General features: G+C 32.5%; 3 protein-coding genes across 3 annotated transcripts; all 3 read right to left on the bottom strand.

Moving 5' to 3' along the window:
• Positions 1-1,027: 1,027 nt before the first annotated feature.
• Positions 1,028-4,138, bottom strand: LOC141708748 (plant intracellular Ras-group-related LRR protein 6-like). The gene is made up of 3 exons (XM_074512515.1): positions 3,803-4,138; positions 3,259-3,428; positions 1,028-2,272 (listed from the first exon to the last, which is right to left on the bottom strand). The coding sequence occupies exons 1-3, from the start codon at positions 4,037-4,039 to the stop codon at positions 1,561-1,563; spliced, it is 1,119 nt and encodes a 372-aa protein (XP_074368616.1). The 5' UTR covers positions 4,040-4,138; the 3' UTR covers positions 1,028-1,560.
• A 4,140-nt stretch (positions 4,139-8,278) lies between these two features.
• Positions 8,279-11,975, bottom strand: LOC141708747 (RNA polymerase II transcriptional coactivator KELP). Its single transcript, XM_074512514.1, has 3 exons — positions 11,546-11,975; positions 10,599-10,704; positions 8,279-8,649 (listed from the first exon to the last, which is right to left on the bottom strand). The coding sequence occupies exons 1-3, from the start codon at positions 11,888-11,890 to the stop codon at positions 8,561-8,563; spliced, it is 540 nt and encodes a 179-aa protein (XP_074368615.1). The 5' UTR covers positions 11,891-11,975; the 3' UTR covers positions 8,279-8,560.
• A 4,410-nt stretch (positions 11,976-16,385) lies between these two features.
• Positions 16,386-21,170, bottom strand: LOC141706391 (protein MANNAN SYNTHESIS-RELATED 2-like). The gene is made up of 6 exons (XM_074509160.1): positions 20,634-21,170; positions 19,421-19,559; positions 19,244-19,314; positions 18,741-18,826; positions 17,686-18,265; positions 16,386-16,797 (listed from the first exon to the last, which is right to left on the bottom strand). The coding sequence occupies exons 1-6, from the start codon at positions 20,736-20,738 to the stop codon at positions 16,540-16,542; spliced, it is 1,239 nt and encodes a 412-aa protein (XP_074365261.1). The 5' UTR covers positions 20,739-21,170; the 3' UTR covers positions 16,386-16,539.
• Between the last annotated feature and the right edge of the window lie 2,182 nt (positions 21,171-23,352).

The raw sequence follows: 23,352 nt of genomic DNA, 5'->3' as shown, positions 1-23,352 counted from the left end.
TTCAATAAGCTGTTTAAGCTTTTTGATATAAAATTTGACTTGATTTGTTTGATATTTCATATGATTGTTGGCTAACAATACCTTCAGTGCCCTAATATATAATCAGGTGTATCCCTGGAGCAATAAGTCTTGCAATGTTCAAATACATCGGAATTCTCACACCTTTTCTGCACAAGTACATTGGAATTCCCACATGTTTGTCGCATTTTTTCCTTGGCACTTTTTTCAGATTTATGAGAACATGCAGTTAGTAGTAACCTTAACATTATGTGCAATGATTGTGAGGGTCTGTTAAATTATACAAGATGATGCTTCAAGTATAAATGAGCAAATATTGAGGGTTGGGGTCAGAGTTGCAGTAGTAAGCATTTGAGTGTCAGAGAATTAAGATGCAATATATCACACATTAGGGTGCTACAGATATTTCAGTCATAGAAATTTGGTTTATATTCAAATTTTGTGTTAAAAGATTGTATCTAATTCTGAAACGGTTCTATGAATTGGTGTTGTCCCTGCGGAACAGTAGGAAACTTAAGATCATTAATCTATCAAAAAGTAAATTTCTAATATCTATTTCCGTCTGGTTTTGCTGCTCTCTCTTTTAAGTTTCATAGCCATTCACAGAGATTTGCTTGTCATCATGATTCACGACAAGCACTGTTGTTCTAGTCATCAACCAAGCCGATGCTTTAGTATCCGAATTATTATTTTTTCTTGGTCGAAATTATATTATGGACTGGACCGAAATTATATTCTGGACACCGAAATAATTCGGTTCAGTGCGGTTCGGTCCGGTTTTTGACTGAACGGACCGAATTTTTTTTTTTTAAAAAAATGTATTAAAATTTTAAACAAAAATTTATAAAATCTAAAATATAATTAAGATAAGGTGATATGTAGAGTTATAAGAGTGTATAAATATAATTACAAATTAAAAATTATGATTATATTTTCAAGATATATGTAAATATATATATATATATAATATAAAATTATATAAAATTATAGTATTTATGATTTGGTCTATCCTGTCCGGACCGAAATATTTTTTACAAGAACCGGACCGAACCGAATTTTACTTCGGTCTATTCGGTGACAGACCGAATTTCTGATTTTACCGAGCCGAACCGAATTTTACTTCGGTCTATTCGGTGACAGACCGAATTTCTGATTTTACCGAGCCGAACCGAATTAGCACGGTTCGGTTTTTCGATTTTGGTTCGGTTTTGCTCGGCCAAGTGCTAATTTTGGCTGCTTCCTTTATCTGACATAAAGTCCTGCATGAGCCACTTGATAGTTGTTTCTACAGATAATACATACAACTGAAAAACTGTTTACAGTAGAAAATTCTGGAAGAACTGTCAAATCTAGAAACCATATGTTACATCCTATATACTGATCATACACTCTTTATCTATATATACATATAGATTTTCTTCCAAAATGGATTGGCAATTTGGGATGCACTTATTAAACCTATTCCCTGCGAAAAACCAAACAGGAAACCTTGAATAAACCTTGAAATGTTGCATGTTTCATCTGATAAACGAGTTGCACTCTCTATCTGGTGAAGTAACTTTTTGGTGAAAAGATTCGCCTTGGTGAAAACATGCCCATGAATGTTGGTGAACCTTTTTGCTTGTGTACGTAGTTGGGTGAAGCAAGGACCTCAATTCGATTATAATTAGGAATGATGTAACCCTCTTTCTGTTGGTAATTTATGTTACCATTTACATTTGCCCTGCTGAAGGTACTATATCTCTTCAACTTTGCAGCCCACGACTTCTTCACAGAACTCTTGTGCTGACCATTGATCATTTGTCTTAGATACACTTTCAGCTTTTCCAGCCCCTGTTCCACAACTTCCATCGGCGGTGAGACAAGCGGATTACCTTCTACAGAAAGTTTCTGTAACTTGCCCAAACAGCCAATGGAGTTGGGTAAGGTTGTGATCTTGTTGTAACTCACGTCCAGTTCAACGAGAGACAAGAGGAGGCCTACGGAGTATGGTATGGTTGTGAGGTACTGGAAGTTTTGGCTCACATTGAGGATTTCGAGGTTGATAAGGTTTTCGAGATCGTCAGGGAGGGAGCGAAGGCAATTGAGCCGGGCATCTAAGATGCGGAGGTTGGTCAAGTGAGAGGTGGAAGACGGAAGGAGAACTAGCTTGTTGGAGTTGACAGTAAGTTTCTTCAGGTTGTTGAGCTCAAAACCCATTGTGTCTGGAAGTCTTATTAACATGTTGAAGTTTGCATTTAGTTCTTCTAGTGATCTGCATGCATCAAATAATTCACTAATGTCAACTCTAACTTGCAAAAAAAGACATGCGCACAAGCTTGCAACTAAAAATATATGAGAACATAAATAAACTTGTATTCCTTCCCTTCCACTCATTTTTTTATAATTTTTTTCCTAAGTGATACATAATTTTAAACTACTATAAAGGATAATTTCATAATTTATTTTTAATTTTTTTCTGATAAAATTTTGAACATTGTGTTATTATTAAGAAGAAAAAAATTATAAAAAAATTAAGGCAACTACATTTTATAAGAGTATTAAAGTGTGTGTCGAGTTCGGTCTAAAGAATTACTCCCTCAATTCTATACATTACTTTTTGACACGTTTTTCAATACTTATTTAAAACATAACTCCATAATATTTTTTCAATTTTTTTTGGTGAATAAAAGTTTTATTAAAAAAAAATATGAAACTATACTTTATATAAAAGTCTCGAAATGCATGCATATATATATAAATTAACAGTAAGGAGGGAGTAGATAGTACCAAGGAGGGAGTAACCAAGAATACAGGATATCTAGTTTAAAGGGCATATAACCAAACCAAAGCTCTAAAATATTCCGAATTACAATATTTATTTTGATATAAAAATGTCAATTTGGCCATATAAGTTGGAGCTAAAACGTTTTGGTTTTGTTTCTATAAATCGATAAAAAGAAAAAGGTTATTATTATCTTTAATCTGCAAAGAAAAGTAGATCACCACAAACGAGTACAAAGAGAAAATGATCTACAATAGCAAACAAGAAATATTTCAGCTAAACAATATATGTGAATCTACAGTAGCAAACAAGAAATATTTCAGATAAACAAGAAAGGTTATTATTACTCTGACTGCATCTCAAAATCAATATTTCAGCTAATTAGCTACACAACATATGTGAAAAAAAGCTTTCATGTATCCAAATTATATATCTGAAGAGTTGACAAATATAACACACACAGGGATGACGAGTACCTGCAATTTTCGATGGTCCGGGGAAGGGACTGAAGGTGGTTTCCGGAGACATTTAAAACTTTGAGCTTTGACAAACACCCTATTGAATTTGGAAGCGACTTTAGCTCATTGGAGTGTATGTCCAGTACCGCCACATTCAGCAGTCTCGCAGTTAAAGACTCTGGTATGCTCTGTCGTCATGTAAATTTCAGAAGATATCTTAGTTATAGTATATGATATTCCAGGTATATCAGGGTCCAAAGTATTATATTTGTTAGGGTGAGCTTATGTGAGAACCAGAAAGTCTCTTGGTATAGCAGTATCTGTACGATTGAATAAATCGACAACATAAGCTAATAATAACATGAACATATTTGAATAGGGGGGGAGGACTCGAACCACATAACCCTGCACCATGTTAAGTCTAAAAACTTATTCATGTTAAACAAAAACACAACATGATCTTATACTCGTCAGCAGTTTCGTTCTTCACTAACACATGCAGAAATCGACAAAGACGAAAGCAAACATGAGTGGATAAGCCCATGATTCCTTAACAACATACCTGAAGAAAGTTGGAGGAGAGATCCAAGGTGGTGACAAGAGTTATATTAAGAGAAGGACTAATCACAACAGGAAGAATCTCCAAAGACATCCCACTTAGATCCAGCACTTGTTCATCAACTCCCACACTCTTCTCATCTTTCTTAAAACTACTAATTTTCTTCTTCTTCTTCATCTCCATCCTCACCGGAGATTGCTGTTGCTTAAGCATGTCTTCAATACCTACACACTTGTACATAAACACACACAAACAAAAGCTAGTAGGTGTTACAATGTTATACTCGACAGCTCCTTTATATATAAATGTATGTAAACTAGTCCGTACGAATGTTGTGGGAAATAAACAAATAAAAAATGTGTAGGAAAGTACAGATAAGTATGGAGGTACAGCCGTACAGGGACAGGTATGCGTACCGGTTTCGATAGCGTAACCACGTTACTAAGCCCTTTAAAGTCAACTATAAACCTTGTCTTATTAAAGTCAATTAAACTTGTAGTGCGTTGCATTTTCAAACGAAATTTATCATAGAATATTGGGTGATTACGGCTGGTAATCTTCACGATTGAAAGAATTCAAAGATTTTGGCACCCGGTATTGGTTTCGAAGAAGAAGTGATGATTGATGAGTTTAAGTGTGAGTTGTAAAGATTTCAACGGTTGCATGAGATTATTCCAATATAGGGATACATATTTCAGATTTTATTTTAGATTTTGTATTCGTTTGTCATTTTATTATTAGTTTTTTTACATAAAATATTTTCATTGATAAAATCAAGAATACAATTCGGAGGAATAGAGTTTACTTTATTAATAAAAATATATTATCTAACCAAAAAAAATTAGCAAAATACGATTTTTCACAATTTGCTGCAAATAGATACAATCTCAAATGCAATCCAATGTAACCTTAATTGCAACAAAAAAATTCAGTACCTTTTCACAAAATTTACGTTTGATTTTTGTTGCAAAACGTATTTTTGCGTTTTTTTCGAAAGATCGTAAAAATACAAAAAAAAACTTTAAAAATAATATTTTTGATAATTTTTCAAAAACAAAAATTGGGAAGCTTTTGATTTTTCCTTAACCAAAACTCAAATTTTGTAATTTGCTTAAGTGATACGTTTCTTTCTCTTTTGTGGTTGTTGGGACTTCAGTGACATATTTCGTTTACGAGAAATACATGTATTTTGCAATTTCATTTGAATTGTAACACATTCCCAGAAGTTAAGATGATAATTAAATTCATTTTAATACACATTTTGATTTCAAAGTGCATTTTTAGGCTGGACTGTATTTTTGATTAAGAATGAATCACAAATTAGGAGTGACTTGATAAAATTTTGCATTTAGTTGTAACACTTTAATTCGCTCACGATGTCATTTTTAAGTTGAATAACAATACTGTATTAGTATTACTCTTCCAGTTTACTAATAATTAAGAATATTGGATATAGAAGATAACCAAAATTAAAGAATTGACCCAATGTCTCATCTCATAGTCATACCATTACCATCACATCTTGATGAGTTGATCTATTATTTATTAAAATAATATATAAAATTACAAAAAATCAACAAATATTTAATATTATAAAAATTCAATATAAATTCCAGAAATTTCATTTTTTATAAGTTTCTATATTTTTTTAAGTTATTATTTACACTTCCAAATTTCTCAATTACACCTCTAAAATTCTAAATTTTTAAACGAGTTCGTAACTTAACGGTTTTCTTATGTTTATGTAACTAAATTTTTTATATTTGGTCTTACTGTTTTGAGGGAGCTCATATATATTTCTGTTGGTATGATTTTCATAATTTATATTAGAGCGGCTAATTCCTGTCGTTCGTATATGTTCGTATCATATACTTTCGTGTTTCGTGCAGTGAAAGGTAAACACATATCCGATCCGTTTAGCATTCGTGTACTTAAAGATAAACAAATATTCGTAACTCATCGTTTCGTATTCGTTTCGTGTACATTTCGTATATAAAAATATATAAATTAATTAATTAATTAATATATAAAATTTTACATAGTTGGATAAAATTTTACATATATATATATATGTATTATATATATACATACAAATAACAGTATATTTTTATAAAAAAATATATATGAATTTTATGTATATATACATATAATATTAAAGTAATATGTATATTTATAAATGAATATATAAATTAAAAAAAATAATAATAAATTTATTATTTTGTATACTTTCGTGTTGTGTATATAAAACTAAACACATATCCGTACCCGTTTAGATTTCGTGTTTTTTCATATCATCTATTTTCGTATTCGTGTACCGAAAAGCTGAATATATATTTATTTATATTCGTGTCGTTCTCGTGTCATATACCAAGTTGTTCTAATTTATATATCGATTGCTATGGAGCTGTCGACATATATATTAAATATCACCAACAACATTTTAATCACAAATTGAAATTATTATATGAATATAAGTACGGAAGCACATGGGTTTTTTAATTACAAAACCAGAGTTTATCTATCACTCCTGGTTGGATGTAGGTAAGTATTATTTTAATTTAAGAATTTGATCTGATTGGAAATCAAGGAAGTTTAATTAATAAAATAGAGTATATAAAATAGTTCAGATTCGTATCATCAATCCAAGTTGTACTATAGAAGTTTAGATTATTTGGTGATTTGTGACTTCGCTTATACGAACAATGTGATATGTATAAATATGTCTCGCATGACGCATATTCTCATGTTAATGTTCGATATAATTAATTTTTGGTTTGGCAGCTACCAGTTCAATTATTCAATTTGTCCTGCGCATCTATGTTAACTACTAATACAATCATTATCCAACAGGAATCTTTGTACAATCTGTACGTTTTACGAACTAAAACAGTTTATAAATTAAGGATTTAGTTGATTTTTGACTTGTAAAATAGCGGTATTATTCAGGCAACCGGCCATGTTTTGTCACGTTCCTTGTTCACGGGTCGGTCCATTACTTTAAAATTGCTCTAACAAAATTGTTTTTCTTTTGTAACTTGATAAAGATATCTCTTGTTATTGTTCCTTTAGGGAATCGATTTGGAACTTGCTTGATCTAATCCAAAATTTGGATGAGGTTAGATAACTGAGCCACGACTCCAAATCATAAGTTACAATGTATAAAGGGAATCTACGATCTTTGTAGATGAGACGAATAAAGATTTATTAGTCACCCTCACCTTAGTTGACAACACTACTTTTTTAATTTTTGGTAATAGGAAAACTCAGTTATCTTTTATAAATTATAAAAGTTTAACAGAAAAAAAGTTAAACTAAATATTAAATGAGCTCTTGGCTTGTGAATTACAGAGTTACTATGGTGTTTTTATTACATATGTTAGATAAGGCGCCCAAACTCATGATCATTTGATTATGAAATGATATAAATTGGCTGTTATAACTTATAATCACCATTGGTACTAATCTCAGATGTTATTATGTTGCCTAAAATTTTTGCGACAGCGGAAGTTGCAATTCAACTCGACTAACTTGACCTAGTCACTGGTAATATGAGGTCCAAACCCATGAATTCCATCGTGGAACTTGGAGCAACATACCATTCAGTCTACATAGGGTAAGTAGGTACCTCATAGTGATACCATATATTCTTGAATACACTTCCCACACAGTCAACTAGACTGTTACAACTGAGAAGCACTTGTTAAATTAATGTTACATTTCATAACCTACAAACAGTACAGAAAAAAGTATCCCTCATTTGGATACCGCCTAAGTTTTCGTATTGACATGGTTGTATGGAAAATTTTCCCCGTTGTCGAGCAGCGCCTTCACCATGAAGAAAAATGAGCAAAAACCCCACACAAGAGCTCGTATTTATTAATACGATATTGTAGTATTGTGGTACAGCTGGTAAGTTTTGCTAGTAGCTATAAAGTACTACTCCCTCAGTGCCATTGCAGGACGTGAAATCAGCACGCATTTTAAGGCTCCCGTAAAACAGGGTTTCCTAAATAATTTTAAATATTTTTTTCTTTTAAATAAAAATATAATGTTTAAACTTTTATACAGAAAAAGAAAATTCTAAAAATAAATTATAGAACTATATTTTATAGTAGCCTTAAAATGCGTGCCAAACATGAGGAAAAAGTATGTAAAGAATCCACTAGGACGGAGGGAGTACTAGTTATCATCCCAGTAGATACTACAAGCTTGTTAATACAACTTTATAAAAACATCAGATATGCACAAAAAAACTCGGTAAAAGGCAATGAAGGGCCCCTCAAATACTATAGATTAATTACTGGGAATGTATATGTATAGCAAGAACAAGAAGAGTAGAAGTTTAGGATAAGTAATTCAATGATCTTTTAAAATTCAAACTATGGCCTAATTCTGATATGGACAATAAAGTTGCATCCAATAATATTAGCCAACAGGAATAGATGATCTTACCTTCACATAACTAGTTATTGATACTCATATGCAAAAAAATCTAGATAGTGATGCCAAAGGAAGATTAATATATAAACAGGAGCGACATGCAACTTGGTAAGTGACATCAGTTGCTAATATTTCTAGAATGACTGGGTACATTGGTAATGTAACGAGAAACAGATCATTTGATTTCTACATCTGAAGGAGTCAAAACATCACATAATTCTAGGCGTCCAAACAAAATTACGACATTACCAATTACCTAGTACGCGTTAATAACCACATCTACTCCATATATCCGGGTATCGCGTGTGCAGTAGTATCAGTTCAACCTGAACTAATTTTCTTGATGGCCTCTTCAATAGCAGGTACATTCTCCTTGAAGCATGCCCACTGCTCAGCATTCATGGTTATTCCTGTGGAAGTAGCAAATTCAATGATGTTGCATCAGTTTAAAGGATAAATTGTACCAAAAAAGATAATGTAATAACTAATAAGAGATCAATGAGCAGGATCCCCTGAATCAGTAACAACTGAATAGAAAGCAGTAATACTGCATCTACAAATCAAAACTAAAAATTATTAAAATTTTAATAATCAGATGATAGCTCAAAGTAGATGCTGGTAATAATTGGTCCCCAGGTGGAAGCTTACACGCACAAGATCCAGGAAGAGAATAGTCACCTGGAGATATTGTCACGGCATGGTATTCAGCAAAAACAAAGGTATTTTAAGTAACCCCTTTCTTCTGCTATATGAATTAGTATCTAGTACACAGTTATTGTCTCTCAATGTTTGACGTGATGACAAGTACATCGAAGATAATAACAAGTGCTACATGGTATTGAACTCATGAACTACACCATATACATCCAAAACAAATGACCATTAACATAGACTTGTAACACGAATATTTTAGACATTCAAATAGAATGGCCATCAACATAGAATTATAACACAAATACAGACGGACTGAATGAAATTGATAGGACATGTGATGCCATGTATTCCCTCAAAAAAAATTGAGAAGATATTAAGCCTGTACATATGTTGTACTTCCAAAATTCATTTCCGCTCTCTATTTCAGATTGGGATGCCAGCAAATGACAGGGGAACAACAGAATTATCAGCTCAGTTATTATTCATATACAATGAAAACATACTGGCATAACAATTTTATCTATAATTCATTAGCTACTATATTACAAATGTGATGTCATGTGACATTGAAAAGGAAACCAAAGCCTGATATTTTCATAATATCATATATCTAGCTGCAAGACTTGACTTACATACATAGTAATAGCTATGGATTGCGAGAATTTCTAAGGTAAAATATGTATAAAGTCTAGATGATCTACTAATTAAAGGCTGACAATCCAAAGTTTGTGGCTGACATTTTGGAAAAGTCTATCAGATGGGCAAGATGAGATAACATGACATATCAGCATATACTTTAGACCGTGTGATAAGGTGAGCAAGTTATCCATAGTGAGTAAAAAATAATACTCGACAAAGTAATTAAAACAAGTTATATTTCAGTTAACGTCATCTCAGTCCAGATTACTTTCAAACAATTGGTTCTAATACCAATGATATTCCTTAATCCAAAGAAATGGTTTAATTTTGCAACTACAAGAAGACGGCTACTGTTGCAATGAGCACTGATGATATTGCAACTGTTTTTAGATGTAATTAGATGGTGGATTACTGTTTTTTGCTCAGAAAACAATGTGTGAATCAGAATTTATATGCATAACATCCAAATATTAACATTCCCGATTTCAGTATAATGACTCCAAAATAATGTTAGGTTAGAATCAAAACCAGATATTTTACGATCTTGTGTACAAAGGTTATAGGATCAAAAAAGCCCCACGGATTTCCATTTGGACAATATCTAAAACAATAGCGCCACTAATCTTAGACAAGTAGAAACTAGTTCGTGACAGTATAATGTGTTTTAAAATCATACGAAATCCCATCTCCAAGTTTAGATAACTACATTCAGGAAACAAGTGAAGTGGATTAGATAATATTAGAAAGTTTATGTAAACATGAGAAAACATAAAGAAAACAAAAAATATTTTTTGACAAAGCCTCTTTGGTTAAAAATCAGAAAAAAGTACAATGAAAGTATACAGATGCAATCAAAAACAAAAAAGTCTACTATCTATGACTAAAAAACATAAAGAATGAATTCGTAGACTCTACTCTAATACTCTACTACGAATTCATTCTTGTAATTTGAGTCAATCGCACCAGAAAAACTTAAAAATAAACAATTACATTAGCATTGCACGAAAAACACAACAATAACACCTAAGCAATAAAACAACACAACAATTCTGATAATAGATGATACCTTTGGGGGTAGGAAGCTCTTTTCCGTCTTTCTGGTAGAACTCTCTTATGGACAGATAAGATTTCCCTTTAAACTCTCCCCAACTGACCCTCCTCTTACTCGATAACTACACATAATCACAAAACAAACAATTCACTTAACCAATATACATAAATATAACAAAATAGCTAGTACCCATACAATTCATACAAGGCAATATTTCTCGCCTCTCATACTCAAATTAAAACAACAGTTTTGGCACGTGGGAACAATCTTCAGCAGACGTTCTCACACTAAAAGTAATTTCCACAATTTTTTTTGAAGTGAACAACTATTCTCACACTAAAAGTACTTTCCACTAAAAACATCCTACATATACATACATGATACAACCAATTCACAATATAATCCCTACTTCTTTAACAGAATAACAGAATTAGTTAGCATTCACACAATATGAAGAAAAGAAAATAGAACATTAATCTACTAAGCTTATCAAACATTTTTACAATTTACAATACGATCCCTACCTACCTAAACCTAACCAAATAAAAGAATTAGTAAGCAGCATTCGCAGAACACGGACAAAAGAAATTACAACATTAATCTATTTAACTTATCAAACATTTTTACAATTTACAATATAAATATCTACCTACCTAACCGAATAAAAGAATTAATTAGCATTCACACAACACGAACAAAAGAAATTAAAACATAAATCTACTAAGGTCAGCTAACATTTTCTACGATTTACAATATAGTCCCTACCTACGTAACGGAATAACAGAATCAACAGATATAGTTAGCATCCACAGTAACCGAATAACAAAATTAGTAAACATTTCACACAATACGAAAAACAAATACTAGAATCATTTCTACCTAGCTTATGGAACATTAATTAACCGAGAACACACATTTATCGAGATCATACGATATACGAAGAATACGAAATAGAAACTAACACGACAGATAATGAGGTCGCCGTTGTCATCGTACTCCGCCTCTTGTTTCTCCTCTTTCTCCTCTTCTTTCTCCTCATTCTCAGCAACCTCTTCTTCTTGCTCTACTTTCTCTTCTTCTTGTTGTTTTTGAGCCTCTTTTTCATCATTTTCAATTATGTACGAGTTAACAACTTGGCGCACAAACAATTTGTAATCACGCTGAGAGAGATCGAGACCTAGCTGCTCCGAAGCTAATTTACGAACCTTAGCCTCGGTAGTCTTGTCCATGTCAGAGTTTCTGAGAATTTCCAACACTTTCTCTTCGATTATCTTGTGTTGTTCTGTGTGTTCCTCTTTCTCCGCCATTGATTTCTAGGGTTTAAGCACAGAAAATGAGGAAACTAGTGTGTGTTTGTGTGTGTGAATTTGAAATGTTGCCGATATTTTGGGGGAGTGGGGGTATATAAGGTATTTTCTTCATTTATATACAACAAAACTAGTATTTTTATTCCTAATAAAACTAGTATTTTTATAGGAAAATTAATTCAAAAGTCCCTGAATTATAGGCCGTTTATTGTCTAGGTCCCTGTCCTATTTTCTCAAATTTTGCGATTACTAAACATTTAAATTTTTCTGATTCCCATCCTTCCGTCCAAAATTGACTAACAGTCGTTAGTATTTGCTGATGTGGCAATTATAAAAATAAAAAATAAAATTATAAAAAGGTGACTTGTACTATGACGTGGCAAATATATCACATGTTTCTCACATGACTTATAATTACGTTATGCATATGTATTGTACTGCTAATTTTCATTTAACTATGCTTGAATTTCAATGAAATTTGAGATTTATTTAAACTATGTTTGAATCCAATGGAACAGTGGAGTAAAGATAACATAACATGAAATAACTTAATATTCAAAGTAGAGTTTAAAATTGAAATTAACAGAATTAAAAGGTTTACATTGTTAAACATCCATAAGCTAAATATAGCTTAACATCCAAAAACAAGTTAATATCCAAAAGTAATTTAATATTCAAAAGCAACTTAATATCCAAAACAGAGTTTAACATAAAATTAACGTTTTCCATCAAGGCTGGCTAGAACTTGATTTGGCCCTCTTAGTAGATGATAAATTTGAAATCTTGGTAACTGGCTGTGAAGATGAAACTCTAATTGTTTACTTGGTTGTTGAAAAATATGTGTGACCGTCCTTTAACATATAAACCCCTACACCAGCGGGAGGTGGTGGAGGTAGAACTTGAATATTTCTTACTTTGGGTGGTTTTCCCCTCTTCCTCTTAGGTTGTTCACCTTGATTTGTAGGCTGGGTCTCCTGTTTTTTTACTTGATGCCTTCTTCTTTCTCTGCAGTTTGAAGAAATAAATATTAGTATGATATAGGTTATCACAGATATTATTAATTTTATATTATATAGGTAACTTACTTTTTCTGCAGCTTGTGCCTTGGCTGCTTCTGCTTTTGCTATTTTTTGCCTCAGCTGCTTGCTTATGTATTTCCTCACATTCTTCCTTAGATGTCATACAAGTAGACTTGTTATGACCATACATTAAACATAAGTTGTAGGTCATCCTGATGCCTTTTTTCCCCAACTTCACACTTGCACCTGGCTCACCTTGTTCCCTTCATGTGCTTTTTAGGCCTTCCGGGCATTCTTCTTGCTTTTGATGGAAGAATGTCAGGAAATCCAGTATGTGGCCAATATAGACTCCCTTTCATTGGTTTCAACATATTTTCATATGCTTTCATGTAAATTGTCTTACTATAGTATGAATGGACTTTATCTTCTGGCTTTTGATTCATAGTAAACAAAGCTTGGCATCCATGACTACAAGGAATGCTTGTTAGTTCCCATCTTCTACATGAACATGTTTTCTTGGCCATATCAACAACCCACTGTCCACTGTCAATATCTCTTACCTCACACTCATCAGCACCAGTCTAAGTAGACTTGCAGTATTTAGTGGCCTCAATTGAATAATTCAACTTTTTTATAATTTGAGGGCAAAGAGTATAATCTACATTTATCATTAAATCTCTCTTCACATGTAACCTTTCCATAACCTTTAATCTAATATCATCCAGCAATTCTAGTATAGGCTTATACCTAGCTTCAAATATCCAACTATTGAAGCATTCAGAAAGATTATTGTCAACACTATCACAAACAGTCATGGTGTCAAAAAAGGCCCTACTCCAATATCTAGGTTCAGTTTTCACCAGATCAACATAAGCCAAGGGGGACATACCTTTTATTTCCTCCATAATTAAATTGAACTCTTCCACAGTGGTGGCTTTTGCAGCTTGCCCGAACAGATTTTTCAAGACATTCCCTGGATGGTTTTTCCTCCAATTGGCATGTATATGCCTTACACAACACCTGTGTTCGGCCCTAGGGAGTATATTATCAATGGCATTTTTTAAACCCTGCAAATAATGTACATAAAAAAGCATAAGTATACTAGGACAATGCATATAAACAAAACATGCGTACTGATAATCAATTATAGCATTCTTCAAAACCTTCACACTCATGAACATTAAACCAGTCTGGAACTCAATATACTTCATTGGGGTCTTTGGATTGAACATATTACATGTATCTTTATTAGTCCTAGATGATGTTTCCTCAAAATCACTACAATCTGATGACTCTAATGAGACCATTTTAAAAGAGACACTACCGTAGTCACTCTCCCAATCACAATTCCTATCCAAAACAACTTCTTTCTTCTTCTTTCCTTTCTCTTTTTTATATTTTTTATTGAACATACTACTCCAGGAAACAGTCAATTCATCATCTATGACATGCCTATCATCTGTAACTGGGTTTTTTTTAGCAACAAAAACTTGTTTCTTCCTATTCATTATCTCATGAAACTCATCATCCTTATCACTCTCATTGTCGCTGTAATTAAAACTCTCTTCACTCTCCGTCCCATCACTAAACTCATCATCACTCCCATCTTCATCATTTATATTATACTCATCATCACTCACATCGTACTCATTATCCTCACTCACATGAGAAGCATCCACAAATTCAGAAGTATGGTCAACATATATAACACAAGTATCAGTTTTAAAAGCATAAGTACACATATCATTGACAATATCTTCACTCCATAACAATTGAAAATTATCAAGTACTTCATCATCTTTATGCCAATAAATCTTATAATCTTTATACGCAAGCCTTTTTTCTACTATATCTTTACAAAAATCAATACATATTATATCCAAACTCTGATCATAAATTATATATACTTTACCTCCTTTATAATAGCGTTTGAAATCCTTATGAATAAACTCTCCACCGTGATGGACCCGTATATTAACGTGATTAATTCCCATCTGCACAAATACATAATAATAGATAAATCGAATTCAAAAAAATGCATCTATAACATGAAATTAGTTCGATATATGATATATATACCTGTTATGATGGACAAGATTGTATTCAATCGAATCAATTTGATAGAAGAATGTTGAGAATCCCCAATTTTATAGAAACCCTAATTTTACCCGTCTCTCTGCTCTCTCGTATGTATACTGTTAACTATGTATATTTGACCTTGAAATATTTGTAAGTAAAAGTATTTTGCCCCATCATAGTACAAGTCACCTTTTTATAATTTCATTTTTTTATTTTTATAATTGCCACATCAGCAAAGACTAACGGATGTTAGTCAATTTTGGACGGAATGATGGGAATCAGAAAAATTTAAATGTTCAGTGATCGCAAAATTTGAAAAAATAGGATAGGGACCTAGAGAATAAATAGCCTATAGTTTAAGGACTTTTGAATTAATTTTCCCTATTTTTATTCCTTAGAATATAAATATTGGTGTAATCTAGTTGAGCATGATGAGCCCAAGTTATACTAGCAAAATTTCGGGTTCGAGTTTGAATTTGACCGCGTCTTTAATTTCAAATTCAAAATTCAGTTCGTAAAAAATTTGATATTCTCAAGTTTGATTCTAAAGTTTGAATAAATTTTATTAAATTTAATAAAATCTTGAAATATGATCGGTTTAGATGTCGTTTGATTCGAGTAAATATATAAATTATAAATAAAATATTGAATATTTAAATAAAATGTATTCATAATTAATAAAAATAAAAATATATTATGTGTATAATTAATTAGAAAAAAAAATAATACATAATATGGATTCGATAAAACTTGTGAATTTTATAAGCCATGTAATTTGAAACTCGAACTCGGCTTGATAAAAAACTTGAATATCTCAATTTTGACTCGATTATTATCGGACCGAACATTCAAGTAGCTCATTTGACTCATTTACGCCCTTAATTTTTCTTTCTCACGCATTTACACCCTAAACTTAGATAGAATATTACCAAAAAAAATTATAGAGTTGTCGTTAAAAATGTGTCACATTAACACATTATGACAGTGCTTAATTATATTTATATCGAGTAAATTGTGTTATTATAAGATTTTTGTTTGCATAACTATGTCAATAATTATTTCTAAAATTTTCACATTTCTGTTTTTTGTGTTCATTACTTGGACTACAATTTGGAAATTAATTTATTAATTCAAATATTTGTTTTATTATATATACAGTATACTAAAAAATCATTCATTTGATTTTGTTCTGTAGTTTATATAAAGAGGCCGGGAGAGTTTACGATGTGGATATAAACATTAAAATATTTAGATTTTCACAATTTAGTTTCGAAAACATTACAGAAAACTGTGCAAACTACCTTTTTCAGATATTTTCTTTTTTCTTAACGACAAGGTGCATCTCGCAAGGAAGAACAATGAGCTGATCAAATGATCAATACAACATTACAGTGCATGTTACGAATGTACAGACAACAGTTCAGGCATTACATGTACTCTATTAAGATTATAAAACTTAAAATGCTAAGTTCGACCCTCGCTCACCCCGGAAATTTCTTAGAACATATACTCATTTATAAGACTGTAAGCCATATTTGTCAAAAAAAAAACTCAACAGAAGCATGAATATGCCCAGTGATTCTTCCCGGTAATGTAGGAAGAAAGGTAGTCTCTTACATTTGAAGAAGTAGCCAGGGAAGGATCCAGAATTTGAGTCTTGCCTAAAGCTATCCTCTGCGTAACAACACTCGCATAAAATGCTCTTGAGAAAGCTGGTACAAATACATCACTATGACTGCATATGTAAAAATCAATCAAATCGGTGTAATCGGAGAACTTCACCATCTTGTCCGCGGGAATCAACATTTCCTGTGCAATTTGAACAAGGAAGCTTACATCAAAAGACGATCTTGGCAGTATCAATAAAATAACAGATACAGTAATATGAAACAAGCACAACATTTTCTATATTAAAAAATAAAAAACAATAGTGTACTAACTAATATCACATTAAACTAAGAAGAGCAATGGTGTATCAACTAATATCACATTAAATTATAAAGGGGTGAAGAATGATAATTTGACTGCCACTGGAAGATGTTCAAATTTGGTTGAGAGAGAGAACTACTTATTCAGATCTATCATTCATAATAAAACTGTATCACACCAATTTACTCAAATAGTTTCGCTATACATTGAAAACGTATATGTTGGATGAGATTTTTGTATTGCTATTACATTATAGCGGCAACGAAATTACTGGATATAATCACAGACTTGGTCCTAAAGAGGTGCAAAGTGTGCAGACTGCATAGAGTCCCCATATTCTAGGGACATTTCTGTCAGCCTGCCTTTATATTATATAGAATTATATATGGTTGAATTCTTAGCGTGAAAAATAAGTGAACAATGAATTGTACTATTATAAGTTAACTCTTTTTATTTATATAAAGTTTACATGAGGGCTAAAAGTTGAAATAGACTACATGCCCCCCAAATTACTTGAGACTCCCTCTATGATTAAATGCAAGTTTCTAAATTCAACTCTGCTGCAATGGGGCATTATACTAACTCGCTAAGAATATCTATTAGAAACATTTCCAGTTTTCCATTAGAAAAGTAAATGGGAGAAGTAATACTAAAACGTAATGATAGCTAATTTTTAATCTTTCAACCCAAAACACTACTCCAATTTGGACTCCATGTATTTGCAAATGATAATAATAATAATGACCAACCGGGAACATGTGATCTTACCTTCGTATATGAGCTCGGGAAGATAGTTGTCAATTCATGTAGACTTTTAAGCCATCCATCTTGGGTCAGATAGATCGTTGTATTTCTTTCAAAACCGATCTTCTTCAAAAACTCGCCAACTTCAATGGCACTAAAGCAATTCTTTTTCACATTCGATGTAGTAACCTGACATATTTTTGTTCCTAATATCTCGCTTCTTAAGTCCACAGAGATGAACCGACCATGCGATGCTTGACTCAAAGCTTTTATCGTTTCAAGCACTGAGTCAACGAGTTCCTGCAATCTAGCTTGCAACTGGAGAACCTCAAACACAACCATACAGGAGACTGAGTTCTTGTTCTTCATTCCTTCTATCATTGTGATGCTTAAATTACGGAAGTCAGTTGCAAGCTTCAAATTACCCTTTCTCCTGAATAGTGGCTCAAGGTTTTCAGCAACGTAGTCTTGAGAAACGATATCGGAAACCCTCACGATGGGGAGCTTTTCTGCAGATAATTCAGCAGGCTGATGATATGCTATTTGTACTATACCATCGAGGCTCGCAACTAAATTACGGTCATCGTATATATCACCAAACTTCCTGAAAGATCAAGCATGTCATGAAATTAGTTGCCAATTTTGACTTTGATACAACAAATTTTGTGCAACGAATATGTCTTAATCTTGATACATATTTTATGTTCATTTAACAAATCAGACTATCACAAGACTATGGTAAAATTAAAAATTAGATGCTTCTCTCAGAGAAAATACTTCAAATTTACCATTTTTTTATTGAGCAGTTAGGTATGCTTTATCATTAAAATGGAAGCAGACAAGTTGTATCTCTTGTTTTTTTAGGGGTGCGAAAGAGTCCTAAGAATATGCTTCTACAAGATTTTCACTGTGACCTAAATGACACAATAGCAATACACCTTGTAACCTTTGAACAATTTACAAAATATTCAAGGCAGGGTGAACGAGGCAACACATTATTCCACACCGACAACACAATATCCCACACTGACTGACACCATAGCATCATGAAAAAATAATGTAACAGAGTCTACATTTACCACATTTTTCCTGATTTATTTCCAATGATGACAGGCAGCACAAGTGTAGCCTTGAGCTGTCTTGCAATTGCAACCGCATTGGCAACCTGAGGAAAATAACCAAAGACACATTTAATGTGACATATGAATTTACGAACAATAATTTTTCAACAAGCGAATAGCAATGCTTTGTATTGGTTTCAAATTGTAGATTTAAATAAGCATAGACAATATTAGGAAAAGCAGCCATTAACCTGAATTTATTAAACTTATACAAGATGGCATATATATTATATACTCAACTTAGTTGCCCATTTCATTATACTCCTTCAACAGTCTATAAGGTCAAACTCCTCACGAATGACATCATTCCCACCCACTAAAACAACAAATTTAACTGATATATTTATGGTCGACAATGCAACGGAGTATCAACCAAGGGTATGGTGGCCCCGAACTAGGGCACGTGTTGGCACAGCATCTACCTTGTTAAGCTACATTTACACAAGAAAATTATTTAGTACCTGTAGAAGATGAAGATGAGGGCCACCAGTCAATGAAAAGAGAATATATCCTTTTGCTTGATTCCTCTTTTCTGCCAGATTAAATGAGAAAACAGAGAAACAAAAAATAATTTAGCATATGGTGATACATCTTATTCAGGAAAAAAAATTGGTACATTTCATACACAATCAATTTACCTTGCGCTGGCTTGTTCCAGCAAGGTTTTACTGTTTCATTATTGACCCTCCACGGTCCAATATACTGAATCGTGTCTTCACCCAAGTTATTTTTTGTGTAAATGTTTACCCCAGCACCAGCTGGTTTCATGTTATTTACCTGCAGAGCATTTAAGAAACCACAAAGTTATTTAGCAAAAAAAAAAAAAGAAACCACAAAGTTACTGCCCGTAATAATAGTGGCATCTGTATGATCTAGTTAAGGACTAAATGGAAACTAAAGAGATTATCTTTATTTTGAGTTAACTTTACTAAATATCACTGGATGATTTTGCAATTACACCTATATATAATCAGCATCTATATGTGTGTGAGTTTAAATTGGCTTTTAACTGTACAAAAAACATTAAAAACATTTATAAGGGCCAATGTAAATGATGATTTTAATGAAAATCTTAGAAAAAAAATGCAACAAATTATGCTAAAGTCTGGACATGTTTGAATATGAAGTAATTCTGAGCTCCAAATTACTTAGAAACACAGTAATCATGTAAGAATAAAAACGAAAAGGGTAAATGCAAGAGAAAGGAAAAATCGTTGCGTAGTTGGCATGGCATTTCCAAAAATAACCACACGGTTATCTCACCATTCACTTCCATTGCTTTTGAGAATTCTTAAAGAAAACTGAGAGAATTTAAGTATAAAGCTGTGTGTGTGCCGGTAAGTGCATGTGTAGGTGTTTGTACCTATCATCTGGCAAGTAAAAGAAGAAGAAAGAGAAATTGGCCAGGGATTATTGTGCTAGTTTTGTGGACAGAAAGGTGGTTTATGAAAATTGAAAAGTCTAGACACGATAGACCAAAGTAACAAACTAATATAATACATGAATCTGTAAGCCCCTTGAATTCAGTATCACAAGATTGAAGTAGATTTGTGTATGTATATCTAAAACAAACTAACAGAACATTTAAGCACCTAAAACTTGTGTTTCTTCCAGAATTCCGATATTAGCAAAAAAATTGATCAGAGAAAACAAATTTAATACACAAATTTATTGTGTACGTGATGGTCAGCTAAAAGACTAATAAATTGGGTTAATATCAAGCACATCTTTTTATGGAGTCCATTTAAAGAGGTTTTTAAGAAGAGAAGTAGCATATCTTGATCAATTATTTCATCCAACAAAGGAAGCTTAAGGAGAATTAAATAAAAAAATTACTATCACAGAACTTACGATAGCTGTACCAAAATGATCTTTCATGATCATATTTCCGAGCATTATGAACATTGAAAATGTCAACATACCAGCAACCAGCTGCCTCACATCCACCAAGGCCATTTTTATCTCTCCTTTGTTTTTCTTTTTTTTCTTTCTCTTTTTCTCTCTCTTTATCACAATATACAATGAATAATTAATCTCCCCTTTCGGTATATATACACTCAACAAATGTTACAGATGTATATCTATATGTATGCATACACATGTAATGACAAAGAAAGTAGGATGCCAACTGCCAGTAGAAGTAGGAAGTAGAGGAAGGGCAGAAAAAGGTATTTTAAATATAGTTCGCGACAATTAATTACAGCTTGCTCATTCTAGTTCCGACAAAACTCATTACTGCTAGCTGAAATAACTGTTCAACTTATATACGCAACTGTGTAAAGACAACTGGCTTATGTAGATTAGGATTGTAAAGTTACAAATTCTATGAGAGTTTCCTCTTCAAATGTCTTTTATTATTTGTATGGAACGGTACCTCACCTACATCCTACACATATAAAATCCAAATTACTCCTACATTTTGCTAGCTACTTAATATGTAAATGTAGCTAAAGAAGCAAAATCAATGGGGTGAATCCATGTTAAAAGGGAAAAAAAATATTAAATACACCCCTATAATAACATTAAAAGAAAGATTTGAAGCACCTCACAATATTGAAGAAAAGATGTCTAAGAAAGATAGGACATTAATCATAAAAGTTTTGAAGCACAAACTTACACCTACTATTGTACTCCTTTGATGTGCAAGACGGATATTAAATTTTTTTTATTTATTTAGGGTAAATTTAAATGGAGTTTACTTTCATATTAGAGTATATTATTTGGAATATTTCAAATTATGGTAGTAAAATTATAAAGTTGTTAACTTTATGGTAGTGGATTAGTACCGTGCGCAAATTGATTCAAAGTAATTTTTTGATGAATAAAATTTTACTTGTTGGTTAATTCCAAGGTTTCTCCTGCATAAGGAATTTTGTGATACCATGTTACTGAAGAGATGAACATGAATTATTTAGGTGCTTTGAGAACAAGTACGCGGTTCAATTTTGTGTTTCCGCTTATTCATTGCAGAATTAAGTTTTATCTACCCTCCCTTAATTCTTGAACCATACACCGTAAAGCTCCACATCTTAGACACCATAAAGGCATCAACACCGCCAAATTCTTAACCTGCACGCAGTCCTTAATTTCGTTACATTATACATGGGCATAATGTGTACACCTATGTATTGAAAAAACAATAAACAGAGGCAAGCTCTTTGACTTGTGGATATATTCCAAATGTTACCAAGTTCAACACAAAACAAACACCCACCATAATGGATAAAACTCTGAGACAAGACCTTGCCCCATAAGTAGTATCCTTCCCTGGATAATTTTAAAAAATTAAATCCTAAAATATTAAAATACTGGAACCTCAAACAAGAAAACAATTCCATTACATGTTCTATATTCCATCCCTCATTCTGTTGACCACAATCGGCTACTAGCCTACTACCGTATCTTCTTAATAATTGCAATGAACTAAATTAGCTCTCACAGGATTACTGCAATACTCGCAAAACTAATAGTAAATAGCAAAAAACCCTCCACGTCAATCATAAAACAAAAGTAAATTAAACTAATGTTATAACTAATAGTAAGTAACCCACCCCGGTTAGCTCCGCTGGTTGAGACTGGGATTTTAGGGGCTTACCGCCCCAGATTACTAGGTTCGATTCCAAGTGGATGTTCGGATTTAAGTAAGGGGTCATGGCAGCAGTGGGATGTTGTCCCAGCCCGGAATAGCCGAGGTGCACATAAGTTGGCCCGTACACCTAGTTAACAAAAAAAACTCTTAGCAAGTAGCACGAAACCCTCCACATCGATCATAAGACAAAAGTAAAATTGAACTTGCATACTCCATCTAACCAAGTACACAAAAAAAACAAATGTCAATTAACAATGAAACAAATACGATAAACCTCTCAAATAGATAACTATACCAATGTAATTAATCAATTATATCTCCATTTATCTCCAAGAAATTACAAAATTTCAAGCAATTTCGATAATTAACCTAGCACATATCCTCAAAACATCAATTCCACGGATAAATTTAACTAAAGATTCAATCTTGATAATAAAGAAACTCACTTTAAAGACTCTTGTAACAAATTAATCACAGTCTAATAAATTTCGCAAGACTATTTTAATCTGAGCTTGTAATAATGTGTATAAAGTAAAAAATCACAATTACTTACATTATTACTGTAGTTGGGCATGTCCGATCGGCATGTGTTTAGTTCTCGTAGCTGCCGTTATGGTTGTCTCTCCGATGGTCCGACTAGGGATGGAAATTTTACTTTATCTTTTAGCGACAAAAAAGCATAACAAAAATGATCGGTTTAAATTGGAAAATTTGACAATTTTAACGGTGATTTTGTAATAGGCTGAGCACTTGAGCCTGCACGATCGGCCCGATTCGGACGTACCTTTATAAAATTCGGATTTTTTGAAATCGGGTGCATGTGGACTTCTTTTTAAATTAGGTCGGGTCAAATTTCGTTAAAAATAACTATGACCGTTTAGATCGCATATAGGGTCGGGCCGCTAGATTTTTTAAATAATTTTAATATTAATTTTTCCGTGTTTTTAAAGTAATAATAAATTATTTTCGTATTTTTTGGAT

Source organism: Apium graveolens, chromosome 2 (genome assembly GCF_009905375.1).
Source record: "Apium graveolens cultivar Ventura chromosome 2, ASM990537v1, whole genome shotgun sequence".
In the NCBI taxonomy this organism is placed as follows: Eukaryota; Viridiplantae; Streptophyta; class Magnoliopsida; order Apiales; family Apiaceae; genus Apium; species Apium graveolens.
This window is presented reverse-complemented; position numbering and strand designations above follow the sequence as displayed.